General features: G+C 43.0%; 1 protein-coding gene across 5 annotated transcripts in view; it reads right to left on the reverse strand.

Annotated features, from left to right (window-relative positions):
* The window catches only part of TMEM201 (transmembrane protein 201), a 300538-nt gene extending 285616 nt beyond the window's left edge, over positions 1-14922 (reverse strand). For 2 of the 5 annotated variants that reach the window (XM_078642294.1, XM_078642295.1), the window contains exon 1: positions 9187-9488. In XM_078642294.1, the coding sequence (XP_078498420.1) occupies positions 9187-9290 (104 nt within the window). In that variant the 5' untranslated portion in view covers positions 9291-9488. Of the gene's footprint in view, positions 1-9186; positions 9490-13304; positions 13742-14850 lie in introns of those variants that run through there. The other 3 variants (XM_078642297.1, XM_078642296.1, XM_078642299.1) reach the window with 3 other exon arrangements.
* Positions 14923-15449: the final 527 nt, after the last annotated feature.

Below are 15449 nucleotides of genomic sequence, written 5' to 3' on the forward strand. Positions count from 1 at the left end.
ATGGCAATCAAGAAAACAGTTTTAAAAGAAAGAAGCCTCAACGGGCAAGAATGCAGAGGCTCAAACAGAGAACCCATTAAAAACGCAAGGACTAAATTCAGATCCCACTGAGGCATAAAGAAAGGAGTGGGAGGGAACTTATTTCCAAGGCCCTTAATGAACCTCATGATAATGGGGGACTTAAAGACAGCTGGTCCGGCAAACATATAAAGGCCTACAAAGCCGATAAATAACCTTTGACAGTAGCCACAGAACAACCTTGATGTGCCAAAGAAAGAAAACTCCAAACTATTAGACAAACGGGCCTTAAGATGGTTAATGTCTCTCTCTGTGCACCACTGCAATCTGGACCATCGGGTAGAGTAGACAGACTTAGTGGAGTGTCGCCTGGACGATAAGATAACATCCACTATATCTGGCGGGAGAGAGAAGGAACTCAGGTTGCCCGTTCAATCTCCAGACATGAAGGTGCAGGCTCAGGAGGTGGGGGTGTAGAACCTGCCCCTGCGATTGCGAGAGGAGGTCTGCCCCGAGAGGGAGACGGAGCGGAGGGTGCGACGAGAGGTGAAATAGTTCTGTGTACCACACCCTTCTTGGCCAACCTGGGGCGATCAATATAACTTGGGCCCGGTCTTGGCAATCTTCCTCAGAACCCGAGGAATCAAGGGTATGGGGGGGGGGGGGGGGGGGGGGGGAGGCGCGTAAAGGAGTTGTGAGCTCCAATCTATCTGAAACGTGTCCCCCAACGCTCCCTGCATCGGACACTGGAGACTGCAGAACAACGGGCAGTGCGCATTCTCCTGAGTGGCAAAGAGGGCCAACCGAGAAGACCACCACATCTGAAAGATGCGATGGACCACCTCCGGATGAAGCCGCCACTCGTGATCGGCCGAGTATCGCCGACTGAGACTGTCGGCACGAACATTTAGCACGCCGGCCAGATGATCTGGAAACACACAAATCCGTTGGCCCCGAGCCCAGGACCAGAGTCGCAGAGAGACGATACGACCCTACACCTCCCTGTTGGTTGATGTACCAAATCGCGGTAGTGTTGTCCGTCAGGATCTGAACTGACGTACCGGGAAGGGAGGAAAGCTTTCAGTGCCAAATGTATCGCCCGCAATTCCAACAGGTTGATGTGAAGCAACCTTTCCTCTGGAGACCAAATACCTTTGACCTCCAGATGAGCACCCCACCCTAGAGTGGAGGCATCCGTGATCACTGTGGCCACTGGCGGAGGAGACTGAAATAGCTTTCCTTGCGACAGGTTGCCCTGCACACTCCACCAAGTCAGTTCCGCTGCAGCTTCTATGGAGATTCTGATCTTCTCACCGAGATCTCAGTTGCACGGATACCACTGCCTGCGGAGGCACCACTGGAGTGCCCTCATGCATAGTTGACCAACAGAATACAAGATGCGAACAGACCGAGCAAGCGTAGAACCTTCAGGACTGGAACAACGGCTCCATTGTGAAATAAAGAAATCATCTCCTGTATGTCAAGAATCCTCTGCGAGGCGGGAAAGCTCGACACACAGTGGTATCCAGTATTGCCCCTATAAACAGGCTGTGCTGAGAAGGCACCAGGTGAGATTTGGGTACATTTATCGAAAAACCCAATTTGAACAACAGATGAGCTGTCACTTGCAAATGGCGCAATACCAACTCTGGAGACTCCGCTTTCAACAGCCAATCGCCCAGGTAGATGAAAACAGGCACCTCTGACTTTCTGAGATGAGCCGCTACCACTGCCATCACCTTTCTAAAGACTCGAGTTGCGGAAGTAGGACCGAACCGAAGAACCGCAAACTGATAGCATTGCGACCCCACCGTGAACCGGAAATAGTTCCGACTTCAGGATGGGAATATGAAAATACGCATCCTGCAGATCGATGGATATCATCCAGTCTTCCCGTTGCAGCGCAAGAAGAACCGGAGCCAAAGTCAACATTTTGAACTTCTCCTGTCTGAGGTAAAGGTTCAAATTCCTGAGGTCCAAGATTGGTTTCAAACGATCGTCCTTTTTGGGGATCAGGAAATACCGGGAGAAGCAACACTGACCCCTTTCCTGCTCTGGAACCACCTCTATTGCACCTTTTTGAAACAAAGTAAGAACATCCTGCTGTAAAAGTAGTTAATGGTCCTCTGAAAACATTACTTGGCGAGGAGGGTAAGGAAGGGGCTACTCCAAAAATGGAAGGGCGTACCCATTCTCTACAACATTCAAGACCCAAAGATCGGAAGTGATCAGTCTCCAATCTTGTAGAAAGTGGGACACCCGACCAACATGTTCTAAGATGGGGGATCTAGAACGGCTTTCCTGTTGAACCAACGGTGGCGGGAGGGGAGGTAGATGAGGAGGAATGCGGACGATTTGCTCCCCTGAGACCTTTTTTATTTTTCCCCTCTATACGATTTGTACAAGGGATTCTGTTGTTGTTGGCTCTGCTGAGATTGTTGACGGCCACGAAAGAAAGCAGATCTCCCAAAGCCACGATATCTTTCGTAACAATAACCTCTGGACTGCACCTGGAGATCTAGAGATCTTGCAGTAGCCCTGTGGTCTTTAAAACCTTCCAAGGCTGAGTCCGCCTTTGAACCAAAGAGCTTTGACCCATCAAAGGGCAGATCCAGCAAAGTCGCCTGAACATCAGCTGAAAAACCAGAAGACCTGAGCCATGCCCCTCTCCTTGTAGCCACAGAAGACCCCATCACACGAGCCACAGAATCAGCAGTGTCCATGGCTGATTGAATCACTTGACGTGCTGCAGCCTGTGAATCCGAAAAGGACTTCCAAGAAGTTGGCACGATCCTCCTCAGGCAACTTCGGAGCCAATTGAACAACAGCGTCCATGAATGTATCTTCCAAGAAGGCAAGTTGCATTAGTAGACTTTAAAGCCAGATTTGCAGAAGAGAACACCACCTTCGCAGCTTGCGCCATCTTCTTCGAATCCCTATCACACAAAATGGTAGGGAAAGCCCCAGAAGACTGCTTTGAACAAGAGGCATGGACAACTAGACTCTCCGGCGTCGGATGTGATGACAAAAAAGCCGGGTCACCAGGGGTAGGCCTGTACCTTCGAGATGGAACGAGATACAGCCGTAGTAGATAAAGATTTCTGCCACACCTCTAGAATTGGATCCGCTAAAGCATCTGTAAAGGGAAGCAACGGCTCAGAATATGATGAAGTATTTAAAACTTCTGTTAGTATGCTGGACTTTATCTCCACTGAGGGAAGTTTTAGGCCCAATAAATCAGCCGCCTTCCTAATAACTACATGGTAAGGCGCAATGTCCTGTACAACACCTCCACTTGCAGATGGCAGGTTACACTCAGGGTAAGTATTGAGGCCACTAGCTTCATGAAGGCCCTCAAACTCATCCATGGAGTCCACAATTTCTCCCTTCTCCTGATTTTGTAAATATTCCTCATCCTCAAGTAGTCTCTGCGCCTCTTTCCTGGAGCGTTGTTTAGGCAACGGCGTTGGTGGAGCATAAAAAACAGAACGGACGTCAGCACGCCGATGAGTTCCTTTTGTGGCTCTGATGAAGTCATGAGGTGACGCGAGCAGCGCCTGTCCATTGTGACGTCCTTGTCAACGTGGGAAGAGCTAGGAAAGAATTTTCCCGCGGAATGCTGGCGCAGGGGGTATTCAAAAGGTGAGGAATCCAGAGGCAGAATTATCAATCAGAAGCTGCACTTTACAAACCGCTGATTGAAGTTTTAACTTTTGCTATGTCTTCAAAATAAATTTTAATTCATTTGTTAATAAAATATTTTGCACTTTAATTATCATAAAGCTCAATCCAAGTTTTAATTTCTTGAGCAAATCATCTATGCCCTTTGACTATCTTCACGGTGCATGTCGGCAATTTTTAAAGGCGTTCTTTTTGGTGCACTCGATCTATGCCAGATGGACATTGGCAGTTGCTGCATCTATTCTTGTTCAATTTTGGGTAAGGTTCCGCTAAATTATCAGCTTTTCTGGGTAAGTTTCTCTTGCGAGATAAATTTCAGAGGTATTTTAGCCAACTATTACTGAATAACTAATATTTGCCCCGGATTTTTTTTTTTTATGAAACTTGAATGAAATGTAAATAACTTTCACTAAATAGCAACACTGACTTTTAGTCCAGGGGTAGGCCAAATGGCCTTTTACTTTTTATCTCCTCCATATGTTGGTTGGCACTAATAGCCCATCCCTGAGATTTCCTTTTCTCTTTAACGATTAACTTTTGAACCCTTGGGCAGTATAAAGTATATTTATTTTTAGTCACCACAAGGATTAATGGACATTTTTGCACCACTGATGGTCATTTTTCTCTGATATACTATCTTTGTTTCTCGCCTTTGCAGTTATCTAAAATGCTGGAAATTCAGTTGTCCTGTAGATTACTCATTGATTTGTGTGGTAGTTGAACTGACGCAGACACAGTGAGAAGACTTGAAGACCTTTATTTGAAGTGCAGGAGGAGAGGCGAGAGCGGACTCTTCCAGTCAGGAGTCAAGAGAGTAACTGCCTTGGAACAGAACGTGAATACAAGTACAAACATGGAACAGGAATGTAGGTGCATTGTTATAACTATACATTCTAAGAAACACTAGACCGAGGACATATACTACAAATCTTCTTCCTTTCCAAAGGCAAAGTTACAAAAGCAATAAGAAACAAAGAAGAGAAAAGGGAAGGGACTTAAACAATACGACTCGACTGGAAAATGAGTTGTGTTTTACTTTGATTGTGGCGAGTCTCTATATGCAAGGATGTCCAAGGGACCAGACAGCATAAACATTGGCACTTTCAAACATGGTGAATGGCAACCCCTCAACACAATATTGTACTTTTAATCTAATTGGTCTTTGACTAAGCGGAGTGTGAGGAGAAGCACCTGATACAGATCAAGCGATGCGGAGGCAGTCCATACCGGTAGTGCGTGAAGACAACAGTGGTGAGACTGTTTTCGTCTATTATTGTTTGAGAACAGTTGAGACCTGTTCGGTCTCTTCAACCGCTCTATTGCGATTTGATTGGTCGCACAAGCTCAGTTTGACGCATGCATTAATTCTAAACTAACTGACTGACACTGCGAGCGCAACCTCACCTGCGATGCCTTGTGAGATCCTGCATGACATGCTGTTCATCGAGGGATCTTCTATGACGGATGTACCTGTCAGGGGACGCTTTTGGAGCACCTATGCACCGGGAGCCTTCCGGCGCGACTCAGACAGTGTGCCACCATTTTAGGGTCTGTCTTAGCACACCAAGGTTGAGGCCATGGATGCGCTATTCTAATAGGCGCAACATTCCTGCCAGCGAGATTGACCCCGTCAGCCTCTGATGTTTAGCTCGTCTGTTTCAGCCATCCAACACATGGAGGACACTAGACCTTTCTTGCAGTTTGTGTCCCGTGTTCATTCACAGCACATCTTGATTACCCGCGCCACAGCGTATTGTTGCCTATATCGACATCAAACTCATGGAGGACACTAGACCTTTCTTGCAGTTTGTGTCCCGTGTTCATTCACAGCACATCCTTGATTACCCGCGCCACAGCGTATTGTTGCCTATATCGACATCAAACTCATTAACAAGAGCTTCACGTTGGGTGAGGACTTCGGGTGAGAGACCGCGCACCAGAGTTCAAGTCTTTCTACTTTCATTAAAAGGCCTTTAATTATAATTCATGCCCCACTGTTGCCCTTTAATTATAATGCATGCCCTTTTCTGTTGTGAGGGAGTTTGCGATCATGTTTTGTTTTGGGGTATTAGATCCTTTGCCACCAGGGTGGTTTGTTTTCCAGGGTGGTTTTTACCTTGTTGTGTGGAGGTTGCTCAGTTTTCAAGTATAAGGTGTACTCATTTATGGAGAGGTTGTGGGGGCGGTTAGTGCCCCAATTCAAGTTGCAGTGTTCAAGTGTATTGTACGTACTCATTTATGGGGAGGTTGTGGGAGCGGCGAGTGCCTAGTTCAGTTTTCTAGTGTAGAGTGTACCCATTTACGGAGAGGTTGTGGGAGCTGTGAGTGCCCCAGTTCAGTTTTCAAGTGTAGAGTGTACCCATTTACGGGGAGGCTGTGGGGGCGGTGAGTGCTCCGTTTCATTTTTCAAGTGTAGGTTGTGGGGGCGGTTAGCGCCCCAGCCTTGTTTTCAAGTCTAGAGTACCCATTCTCAGGGAGGATGTTGGGCGGGGAGTGTCCCTAAGCCCTGCCCTTGCAATGTTGTTCTTCCCCAAGGGAGGGGGATGGGTTGTGCAAGTATGTTTTGCATCTTTATCTTGGAAAGCTCCTTCCACTTTTCCTGTAGGTGCATTGTTATAACTATACATTCTAAGAAACACTAGACTGAGGCCATATACTACAATTTGTCTGTCCAAAAAGAGCTGAAACATCAGCATTATACAACTGGACTCAATTATAACATTTTGTCTTTTGCCCTGCAAACTTTTGCACCACTGGTATATATTGGTTTATTTCAATACCAAAGTGTCTCAAACTGTTCGGTGCAGTTTCTCAAGTACTAATGCGCCTACATCATTTTTTTTTGCGAAGGAAATTAAGAATTTTAAATACAATAGATTTTACTTGTATATGCGCTCAGTTCGCTATGCGTCCTTAAGCGTGTGATTTTGAGCATCCTTTCTGAAGATAAGTCCCTCGTTTTAATTGTATACCCCGGTTACTTGGTTTACTCTGCACTTGCATATATATGCAAAGATAAACATGTCTATGTGTACACATCGGAAATACAATGGATATGGACAGTTTAACATATATTTTCTGACAAAGAAGTGAACCCAGAACCTTTCCGTCAATTGATTTAATCCACTAATCCCTCCCCAGAGAAATTCAGAAGCAAGAAGAGGATTATGCCAGAGTTTGGGAGCGACGGTCATTGGAAGAGAATGGAGTATTTACAGAAACATATCTGTAACAAATCTGTGTTAATGCTGAAAGAAAAGAAAAAAAAACCAAAGAAGAAGATCAGAAAGTAAACGATATGAAGGGAAGAGTTGGAGACAAAATGGAGTGCAGCTGCTTAAGGACATCATGTGGCATTTCTTACTATTGTGATAGATGCCCCTTTTACAGAACGCCTGAACAACCGCTATGCCCTAAACTCCCATAACTGCAGTAATTCAGGTTAGACCACCGCCTGATAAGGAGACACCCCGTCAGAGGCAAAGTTACCAGACCGCACAGAGGCGGCCAGCTGTGAATGGGCACGGATGGAAGCAGAGAAGTAACTGACGGAGCCCCGCAGCCTCCCTCATTTACTGAGAAAAGTCGAAAAGGAGGGAGGGGGCAAAGGGGCCACTGGAGATGCCGCCAATACTTGCGGACCGCGGTTCCTACCCAGGATGACTCACTGCATGAAGGCCTGGAGAGTGGTCTACGCAGCAAGAGGTTGCCCCCAAAAGTTGGACCGAATATGGGGAAGGTGGAGACAACCCTAAGGATTGATTATACGACAGTGGAGAATGACCGAATAGCTCCCCAGCGAGAGATGGCATCCGTACTGCAGACCCTATCCCCTGACATCAGTGGAGGCACCACCCTCTTGTCAGTAGCTGGATCATATATGGCCCGGAGGGGGTGAGATTTGGGTGGGCAGCTCCCCTACCGGAACTTGTCCTCTGGGAGGAAGCATACAATGATGGATGGGTTGATGGTCACATCCTTGTGGCATTTAGTTTGTAGTTTTTATGCAAAAATTAAAAATAAAAGTTAAACAAAAAAAAAGTCATCATCAATGATACACACTGCTTGTAAGCAACTTGCTGCGTACAGTATAGAGCAGGTTTCTCCAAACTGTAGCTCCTGACTACTGGTAGCTCTCCAGCTACTTGCAAGTATCTCCCGTGTGCAGTTCATCCCAAGTCTGAAACTTTGGTTGGCTGAATGAATATATTGTCCTCCAAAATTAAAAAAGTATGCAATTGAGACCAATATTTATGTATACTGGAGAAAAAAATTTAATTTTACAAAACTAATATTTGACTGATAAATCAGGTTGAATTGTAGGACACGTATTACTAGTTTTATTAACCCAATGCCAGAAGCCTTGCAGCTATAGTCACAATGTATTCATGTTAAACTCAGAACTGCCCATGTAAAGGCATTCCAAATTATGGTTTTACATTACTGCACTTTTCACTGCTGACAATCTTGTGTAATGTGGCCACTAAGTAATATTGTCGGATTGGTCACTGTCACAATATTATTAATGTTAGATGATGTTTTTCGTTAAATATAACTCGTTCTTATTAAAGAAGAGGTTGCAGGCCCCTCAGATACAGAAATTCAAGCTCTGTAACCTCATACTCTTTGTATGGAAGGATACTGCTCTCCACCACACATCACTGCGAGGGCAAGCATTACAGGATCCCAGTAAGCCCTACCCTATACAACGCGACACGAGTGCAAAACCCTTTAACATGTCTGGCATGTGTCTTACGCTTGTAGGTGTGGAATTGCAGGCATGCGGTCTATGCCATTAAAATACAGATCTAGACCCTGCACACAATGTGCGACCATGTAGTACACACAGTATGCTCAGACACCAACCCCATCCTCCTACACAATACTCTTACCTCAGCCCCAAAAAGTATAGTGAGCAGTTCACTCATCCCCTCCGTACTATGAGTGACAGTTCAGCGCTCAGTAATCAAAATAGAAAAAAAACACGGTTCGCGACAATCGCAACGCATATGCAATGAATGACAGATGCTCATATTGCCTCGATTCTACCCCTCCCTGTTAAATGCAACAAAAAGTGTATCATAATAAATCAGACATACATTGAAAAAAAGCACACATTGTACACAAAGCGATACTATATCGTATACAAACTGGTAGCTCGCTGTGAAAACCCGTTTTGCCCCAGTAGCTTTAACCCCATCTGAGTACACACAGGAATGCTCTAATGTAGAGACAGGAGACAACAAGGCGAGAATAAGTTCGCTCGCATTAGAGCAGAGTCCCTCATACATTGTACGCGCCTATACTGCCCCGCTACAACACCTCACTGGACTGCATGTAGTTGTTTAAAAGGCCAGCACTCTGGTCCCAAAAACACGGTTTGACAGAACTGCCTCAACCCCGTACATGCTACGAATGAATGTCACAACCCCAGCCCCGCCCCCTCACAGGTGTAAAGAAGTTCCCCTAGCATGCATTTTGCCTAACCTCCTCGCTACCCGGTACAGCAGCACTCCCGCAGCACAGGCCGTGATCCCCCCGGCCAAGCAGGCGGAGGGACTGTCAGAAAGCAGTTCTTGAACCCGCTCCATGCCGCTCAGCTGCCGGTAAGAGAGAGCTCGGGTACGCAGGCGTGGTGTTCGCGCGCCTTCACAAGGACTTCTCAGTGCGCAAGCGTCCAACCAGCGCGAGGACGCGTTCCTAGGCAGGGCGCAGGCGCACTGGTCGCGTGAGAGCTGAAGTTTTGGTGCGCAGGCGCAGAGACATCCACCTTGTCCTGAAAAGGTACTCTGTACGGCGAGCTCGTGCTTGTAGTATGCACTTGTATACTAAATAAGTAAGGAATCCTGATATTGTTGAGATTGAAGTTAAGGTTTTATTCCAGATAAGGTAACCCACGACCAGCTCAGAAGATCAACAGGATTATAATAACGGTAACATTAGAAACATCACATTCTAAGAATTAGTTATGACATATTACAGAATGTACATGAAAGATTCCTAATTAGAGATTCTTTAAAGAAACAGTATGAGTTCAGAAGTACACATACTACACATCCTTCCCCTAATAAATAAACTTAAACAAAAGATAATTACAATCAGACATAAGAAAATAAATTAATACATTAAATGAAGCAAAGTAATATGAGTGAGAAAAGAAACTCTTCTATATACAAACTAATCTAAAACATAATCGTGCAGTCTTAAAGGAACTGATCTGATTCTACGACCAACACCCATATCATCCCCTGCACCAATGGTATTTGCAATAGGTTGTAAAGCAGGATGATTAGGAACATTTTCAGAATCTCCTTGAGCCAACAACGGAGTATCAATACTAACATTTGAAGTAGAATTTATTGGTGGTTTCGTTGAAGGTTCAGCAACTCCAAACCAATCTGCATTAGAACTATCAACCACATCTGTATCCTTTTTGTTAGAGGAAATTATCTTTGCTTGTTGTTCAGTAATTTTAATGAGAACATTTTTATTCCACCAACCCCTATCAAACAAAAGAGCTGCGGTTCGAGAAACTTTTATCACTTTCGCAGGAGAAGAATATTTAGATTGACCCTTAGTGATTTTAACTGGTTTTTTTATGATGACCCAATCACCTTCTGCTAGTGGCTTTTCTGTTACGTGCATACGATCATCGTAATGATTCTTGTAACATTCTTGTTTTATTTTTACACGTTCACGAATTTTTGCTAAATCAACTTTGACATCGAAATTTTTAGTTAACCAAGATGGGTTTAATTTTGAAGTTGGAATCCTACCACGAAGTAAAACAAATGGAGAAACTCCTGTGGTAGTGTGTGGAGTGCAATTATAATTCCAGATTTTCTCGCAAAGAAATTCTGCAATATCAAGTTTGTTGGCATAAGCAGTTTGAACTGCTTCTTTCAACAAACGGTTTGCTCTTTCAACCAAACCATTTGATGAAGGACTGTAAAGAGGAACAAACGTATGTTTAACATCCACTCTTTTTAAAAATACACTTACTTCTTGTGAAACAAAATGTGAACCATTGTCGGATACTAATTCATGAGGAGTACTCTCAATTACAAATAAACGCTTTAAAAATGATACAACAGAATCCGAATTTGGAGTCTTAACACAAGTAAAATAAATCCACTTAGAAAAATAATCGACAGTCACTAGTAAAAATTTATATTCAGAATTAAAAACAGAAAATGGACCTGAAAAATCTATTGCAATTTTTTGCCAGGGAGCTTCAGGCCATTCTACAGGTACAAGTGGTGAATTGGATAACTTCCAGTGTTTATCAGAGCATAAACATTGGGGACACTGGTTAATGAACAACTTTACTTGACTATCTATTCCAGGCCACCAGTAAGTGGCTTTAATCTTATTGGTAGTGCCAGTAATACCTGGATGACTTTCATGTGCTAGTGAAATGATAAATTGTCTAATACCAGTAGGTGGGACTACCTTGTCTTGTCTGAATAAAATATCACCTGAAACAGATAACTCGGGTGCAACTTGTGCGAAATGTCTCTCTTCAATAGACATGCTTTTATCCATTGGCCAACCTTTAATCAAAAACTTTTTCACATTTATTTGGCAAGAATCATTTTCCATATTATGTAACCAATCTTGTTTAGTTATCTTATCTCCTTGAAGAGCATCCTCTATAGCAAATACATAATCTGAATCAGATTTTACTAACTCTTGTGTTGGTAACGGTAAACGTGATAAACAATCCGCACGGATGTTTTTACCACCTGGTACGTATTTAATTTCAAAATTGAATTCTTGGAGGCGTGCCAACAATCTAACCAACCTAGAAGAAGCTCTATTTGAGGAGCTCTCCCCTAGCATATAAATTAATGGTTTGTGATCTGTGTATAAAAGAAATTTAGTTCCCCAAATGTACATTTTAAATTTTTCCACAGACCATGAACAAGCCAAAGCTTCCCTTTCGATGGTACTATAATTGAGTTCAGCCGAAGTCAAAGATCGTGAAGCGAATGCAATAGTGCATTCTTCGCCTTTAATCATTTGACTCAAGACTGCTCCCAAACCTCGAGAACTAGCATCCACAGTGATAATACTCTGAACATCATGGGAAAAAGGTTTGATAGCAGGGGCTGACAAAATCATATTTTTTATGGAATCAAAAGCACTTTGTGATTCAATGGACCAAACGTATTTGGCATGTTTTTTTAAAAGGTCTCTGAGGGGTTGGACAATCAGGGCATAACCTTTGACGAAACGAGCGTAATATTCACTCAAACCCAAAAACGCTCTTAATGTGTCTTTGTCTAAAGGACAAGGAGCATTTTTTATAGCTTCTAATAAAGAAGCTTTAGGTTTGATCCCTTCCTTTGATAAATTGTGGCCTAAATAATCAACCTCATTTGTTAAAAATTTGCATTTTTTCTTGTTGACAGTAAGACCATGATTTTGCAGCGTTTTTAAAACATATTCCATTAAAATGTAATGTTGATCCAAAGATTCAGAATGTACCAAAATATCATCCTGGAATGCTTGAATTCCCGGACAATTATTAAAAATGGAATCCATTAACCTTTGGAATATACTGGCCGCTGAAGCTAGCCCGCATGGTAATCTTTTATACATAAATACTCCAAAAGGTGTTACAAAAGTTGTTAGAGGTTGAGATTCTTTGGATAATGGAATTTGATGATACGCTGAGCGTAAATCAATAGTAGAAAAATATTTGCTACTACCAATGTTGGCCAGCATATCATGTATTTTTGGCAAAGGATGCACGTCAATAACAATGTTACGATTAAGTACCCGAAGGTCTGCACATAAACGAATTTCTCCAGAAGATTTTCTCGCTATGACTGCAGCCGAAACCCATTCTGAAGAATCAACTGGACATATGATGTCTTGAGTAATAAGAGATTCTATGTGCTTCCTCAAATCTTGTCTTATCGATAGAGGTACTGGGCGTACTTTTTGAACTACAGGACATGCATTGTCTTTTAATTTAATATCGTGTTCAAAATTTTTCACCATACCGATTCTGTCCTCAAATACTACTTTGTATTTTTCTAAAACACTGCATAGAATGGGGTCATTACAATAATCAAAAACAGACAAAATGGGTAAATCACCCAGAGTAACAGGTTCGGGATGACCAGGTTTTAAAATAATGCCTAGTTTGGCCTGATCTTGCCAACCTAGAATATCTCTGCCATTCAATGCCACATAAATTTTTGTGTAAATTACTCTCCCTTTAAAATCTATGTTATCAGGGAAATAACCACGCATTGTAATATCGAAACCCCCAAATGCTTTGGGATTTACATCTGTGGAAAGCAGCTTTTTGTCATTCCAAGAACACTGAAAAGTACTTTCATCCAAAATGGTAATGGGGGACCCAGAATCCGCCATAACTTTTAAAGATTGTATACCAATAGATATTTCACAAATAGGACCTTTGATACTGAAGTCACATAGAGAATTAATTTGAATAAAAGAAATAGAAGCAACATTTAGTGCGTCACAAATTTCTTCCTCAGAATAAACCATATTAACCTTAGTTTTATCTTTTGATAAACGACATGATGCCGCAAAATGACCTATACGTTTACAGTTTGAACACCTTTTACCTTGTGCTGGGCATTTAGGGTTGTTTCCCACGTGAAACTTTGAACCGCACCTGTAACAAAATACATTAGATTTCTGTTCATAAACTTTTTTGCTAGTATTGCGGTTTGAAATAGCATTAACAACGCAATCATCACTAGACGCTTGTGACACATTACACACTGTTGTAGAGGAAGCGTGTTCAGCTAAAATCTTGGAGGAAACTACAGAGCATTCTATACTTTTCGCAATTACAATCACTTCATCCAATGTTGGATTTTTACAGGTCAAAATCCGCTCCTGGATTTTTTTATTGAAACAATTAAAAACTAACTGATCACGTAGAGCAGTTTCTAAATAGGTTCCAAACTCGCATTTTGATGCAAGTACTCTTAAAGTTGCCAAATAGTCTTCTATGGACTCTTCGTGCAATTGTTTCCTTTTGAAGAAAACATGTCTTTCTACCATGACTGATGGTTCATCTTTAAACTGTTTGCCAAGACGTGTTAATGCCTCAGTGTAAACATTCCATGTGTCATCATCAATTGGTGCTTGTACAATAGCTAAATTATCAAATAATTGTTGTCCTGCGTCTCCTAAGTGATTAAACAGGATGGCTCTTTTCCTTGAAGCAGAGTATTCCAAAGCATCTATTGCTTCCAAGTAATTAGTAAAAACTCTTAACCATTTGTGCCATGGAGTTGGAGGCTTTCCAGGAGCAATTAAAAATGAAGGTGGTGCTACAATTCCACTGTTATTATTGTTTGATGTTGCCATTTTAAAATAAAAGTATTCAACAAATCTTACTTGTTAAGTTGGCAGATGTATTTTTGACTTCTTATATCTGCTTTCCTTCTTTCTAGGATTAATGTAGAGTAATTGTCGCTTTTTTTTTATTAATTATAGTGAGTAAATGCTTTCAATCGCGTTTATTTGAGTAAATTCGATCCCAAAATGGCCGCTTGCGTTGTGACGCTTACGCTGGTAGCGTCAATTGCTTAACAACGCGCGTTGTTATGGAGCGCGGAGGTTGCTATGACGTGGTGCGCGAGTTAAATGAAGAGCGATGAGTGCGCATGCATTAGCGCGTGAGGGACAGTTGGATCGCGAGCACTGAATCTGAGTGCTTTTAAACTACGCGATCAATTTAAGGTATTTCAAATCTACTCACTGTTTTCATTTCATAAGCGGAACGCTTATTCTGGTATTGTAATCCAGGAAAAATCGAAAATCCTTTCAAAATGCAGCTCCGCATCCGTTTTCGTTTTCTTTGCTCACGTCGGTGGGTTTGTAGATCAGGTTCTTTTAAAAAAAACGTCGCCAATAAATGTAGTATGCACTTGTATACTAAATAAGTAAGGAATCCTGATATTGTTGAGATTGAAGTTAAGGTTTTATTCCAGATAAGGTAACCCACGACCAGCTCAGAAGATCAACAGGATTATAATAACGGTAACATTAGAAACATCACATTCTAAGAATTAGTTATGACATATTACAGAATGTACATGAAAGATTCCTAATTAGAGATTCTTTAAAGAAACAGTATGAGTTCAGAAGTACACATACTACAGTGCTGCAGCCGCCTCACGCTCCTTCGCTTAATAATCCAGCTTCCAGGTCCCCGCCCATCTGTGCCTTCGGACAAAAGAACTGACTCAGATTCGGCAGCCAATGAGGGGCCGTGGAATGACGGCTGGGGGGCGGCGGAGAGGGGAAGCCGCGTGACACTCCGTGCGAGCGGGGGCGGGTCCCCGACTCCCCGGACTGCCCTGCGTGGGCGGGAAGGAGTGTGAGGCGAGCGTTGAATCGGCGGCGTCGTGACCAGCTGGGGGGCCCTAAGTGCGTTTTGGCGAGTGAGTCATACTGCTACAAACGAAGTCCCCGGGCCTGGGGGGTGTGGATTGTGCAGTGTAGTAGACAGCTGATATTCACAGTTGTCATTCCCTGATGTTTCATAGACCGTATCAGTGAAGAAACGCTGTTTGTTACGTTTGACCTATACAAGAGACCCTTCGTGACAACCTCTTAAAATCGACGGAATTCCGCATACCTGCAGTCAGTGGAACAGTGTACAATGTTTAAGCCTGTGCCAGAAAGGCATCTGTGGCGGTAGTTTCCACTGTAGGCATAAATAGCATAGCCGAAATTCTAGCAATTACGAGTAA

This window comes from Lissotriton helveticus, chromosome 5_1 (genome assembly GCF_964261635.1).
Source record: "Lissotriton helveticus chromosome 5_1, aLisHel1.1, whole genome shotgun sequence".
In the NCBI taxonomy this organism is placed as follows: domain Eukaryota; kingdom Metazoa; phylum Chordata; class Amphibia; order Caudata; family Salamandridae; genus Lissotriton; species Lissotriton helveticus.